Below are 2,999 nucleotides of genomic sequence, written 5' to 3'. Positions count from 1 at the left end.
GGACAGATTTGTGGAGTGCAGGACTAATAGCTGTCCTTTGAACAGACTGCCCCACCTGAGCTGTGGATCTCTGCAGCTCCTCCAGAGTTACCATGAGCTTCTTGGCTGCTTCTCAGATTAATGCTCTCCTTGCACGGCCTGTCAGTTTAGGTGGATGGTCATACTGTACTGTACTCTTTCCATTTTCAGATGATGCATTGAACAGTGGCTCTGTGAGATATTCAAAGCTTGGGATATTGTTTTTATAACATTTCAACTATATCATTGACCTGTCTGGTGTGTTCCTTGTCTTCATGATGTTGTTTGATCACTAATATTCTGTAACAAACTTCTGAGGCTCACAGTACTTATACTGTATTTATAATGAGAATAAATTACACACAGGTGGACTCTTGTTACTCTAAAGGTGACTTAGGACGGATGTTGGTTGCTCTGGATTTTAGTTCAAGAGAGTAAAAAGGGCTGAACACAAATGCATGCCAACTTTTCAGATTTTTATTTGTAAATAATAATAATCATGGTCTTGTAATCTATCTACCATTTTCCTTCCACTTTACAATTACGCACTTGTTCATGGGTTATCACATAAAATCCCAGTAAAACATTTTGAAGTTTGTGGCTGTATTGTGACAAAATGTGGAAAAGGTCAAGGGATATAAATAGTTTCTCAAGGCACTGTAACTACCTAATCAACTGATAACTCCTGTTTTTCTTTTTATGTAACATCGATGCCAATAACTAGACTATTAGCAACCATTTTCAATTTGAGTTTGAATTCTGGAGACCATTTCAGACCCCACAGTGCTGTTTTATGACCCGCAGAGAGGTCCTGACACCAACTTTGGGAACCTCTGTGGTAGATACACAAATCAGTTTGAATGACCAAAGAAGTTACATTCAGAGTTTGTTTACATGATGCTTCTTATACTTGCACACTTTGACATTAGTATTTCTTCCTTAACTGTGTATTTAAACTCCAAAAACATGACATTATCAGAGAATTATCAATCCAACCTTGTAACGTGAAACATGATTCAAAAGAAAGTCACTCAGAGAAGACATTCTCTACAGAGACTTTTGTCTCATTTTGCACTTTATTGTTTAATTATTTCTTCCATTTTCATTTCCTCCACAAAGTCTTGTGAAATTTGGCTACAAGTGTTTTTAGACATTTTATTGGCAGACATACAGGCAAAGATCATGCAGCTTTACCTCCGCTCCATCTCTTAGAAAATAAACTAAACGAAGACGACTAACTGAACAGCAGCTACAGTGTGAAGAACATCCACATCCTGAATAATCACATTATAAAACTCATCAGAAGCAGGTCTGCATAGACACATACTTTCTACAGGAACAGTTAGCCCATGTTTTGACGGTTTCCATAACCTCTGCGATGAGTGTCTTTCCAGTCATCCCAGTTTCTGGTTTTCAACAGAGACTCCTCGTCATCATTTTCAGCTTTTCTTTCTTTTTCTTCGTTTTCCCTCTCTTCTGCATCAGTGTTGTCTTCTACAGCTACTTTCCTTGGTATCCCTTGGTCAGGCAGAACTCCATGTTTTGCGTGTTGCTCATACCAGTCATTCACTGTCATGGTGGGAAGGCTTGGATAGCCAGCCCCGAACACTTGAGCCTGTGGAAAAATCAAATGAAATTCATCACAAGAAGATCTTATGCAAACTGAGAAACTAACCTTAACATCAGCCACAAACTAATAATCAGTGAGTAACAAAATCTGGACCACTTTCAAGCCAACAAGCACACTGATTCTACACCAATTACATCTAGTTCATGTCAACGTGTAACAGGTTGTACGCACACAGTGACAGGAACTCAGTAAAGCCACACCCATTACACACACAGACACTCTATTTGCACAGGATTAATTTTACCTACAGACCCCATGTAATAAATAAATTACCCCCAAACGTCTGCTTTTTATGTGGCACATTCGTACGGGATAACTGAAGCCTGAGATTTTGCTGAAATTTACGGACAGATCCCGATATGATGTTAACGTGCTGCATATTGCATAACATCTGCTTACAGCTTACAGCTCAGAGCTGTGTTACTGCCAGCACTAGCCAGCTGTATAGTAGGCTACGAACAGAAGAAAATTATTCTTACCACACAGACCAATGGATGATGTGAGCCACCATTTGCATGTGATTTTGCTCCTTCTCTTCAGCCTTGTCTTTTTTTTATTGCGACCGTTACGGGTCAATAAGGTTTTGCTGGCACAGGACACAAAAGGTTATCTATGCACTCCAATGCAGCCTCCATCACCAAAAGCAAAAAAAAATGTGCCCACGAAACAAAAAAAACGCCTAATTACATATTGGATCCCGCACATTTCTGTCCAAATCACAGAGATGTCTATTTGCATTGGATTAATATTGTCATTGGACCTCAGAGTTCAGCAAAATATAATAGATCAGGGTTTCCCCCAGAAAAGAGGCTAAGTTTGGTGGTAGGTGGCCGATCGCCGGTTGACTGTGATTTAGTAAGAAACAAAAGATTAAAGTTGACAGGAAAGTTGAAAATATGGCTATTTATTATGTGATATTGTAAGATATTTGTGTAAAATATTTACACAACTACAGTTTTGCAAAAAGGCACTTTTGAAGTACTTTTAAAACAAATATACAATTAAGATAAATACAAATTGTTTGCACCTAATTTGAATCCTAATGTAAGTCACATTTTCATTTATGTTAATTTAATTTATTTGTAAAAGTGCAAACAAGACACCAACACACGTCTCACGTCAAGGCCAATGAATAACAACAGAGAACTCTGAAAAATAGACATGTTGTTCTGTACTGTGCTTCTTGTGGCACAGGCTGCATGTTGGGTCACTACATGTAACAAAATAAGGCATATCTATTGCTGAATTTAATAGCATCATTTTACTGTTAAACAAGGATAAATTAGCACATGGCATCAGTGGCGCCAGATTCATTTTCTAGGTGGGGGGGCCACCGGAGTGTTTCGTCACC

At 38.5% G+C, this 2,999-nt stretch overlaps 1 protein-coding gene across 1 annotated transcript in view; it reads right to left on the bottom strand.

Moving 5' to 3' along the window:
• Positions 1-1,061: 1,061 nt before the first annotated feature.
• The window catches only part of igbp1 (immunoglobulin (CD79A) binding protein 1), a 7,293-nt gene continuing 5,355 nt past the window's right edge, over positions 1,062-2,999 (bottom strand). Inside the window, exon 3 of the mRNA XM_017440877.3 lies at positions 1,062-1,633. Within this exon, the coding sequence (XP_017296366.1) occupies positions 1,361-1,633 (273 nt within the window). The 3' untranslated portion in view covers positions 1,062-1,360. The remainder of the gene's footprint in view (positions 1,634-2,999) is intronic.

Source organism: Kryptolebias marmoratus, unplaced genomic scaffold (genome assembly GCF_001649575.2).
Source record: "Kryptolebias marmoratus isolate JLee-2015 unplaced genomic scaffold, ASM164957v2 Scaffold33, whole genome shotgun sequence".
Classification (NCBI taxonomy): Eukaryota; Metazoa; Chordata; class Actinopteri; order Cyprinodontiformes; family Rivulidae; genus Kryptolebias; species Kryptolebias marmoratus.
The sequence above is the reverse complement of the archived record's forward strand: the minus strand, read 5'-3'. Positions and strand labels throughout refer to the sequence as shown.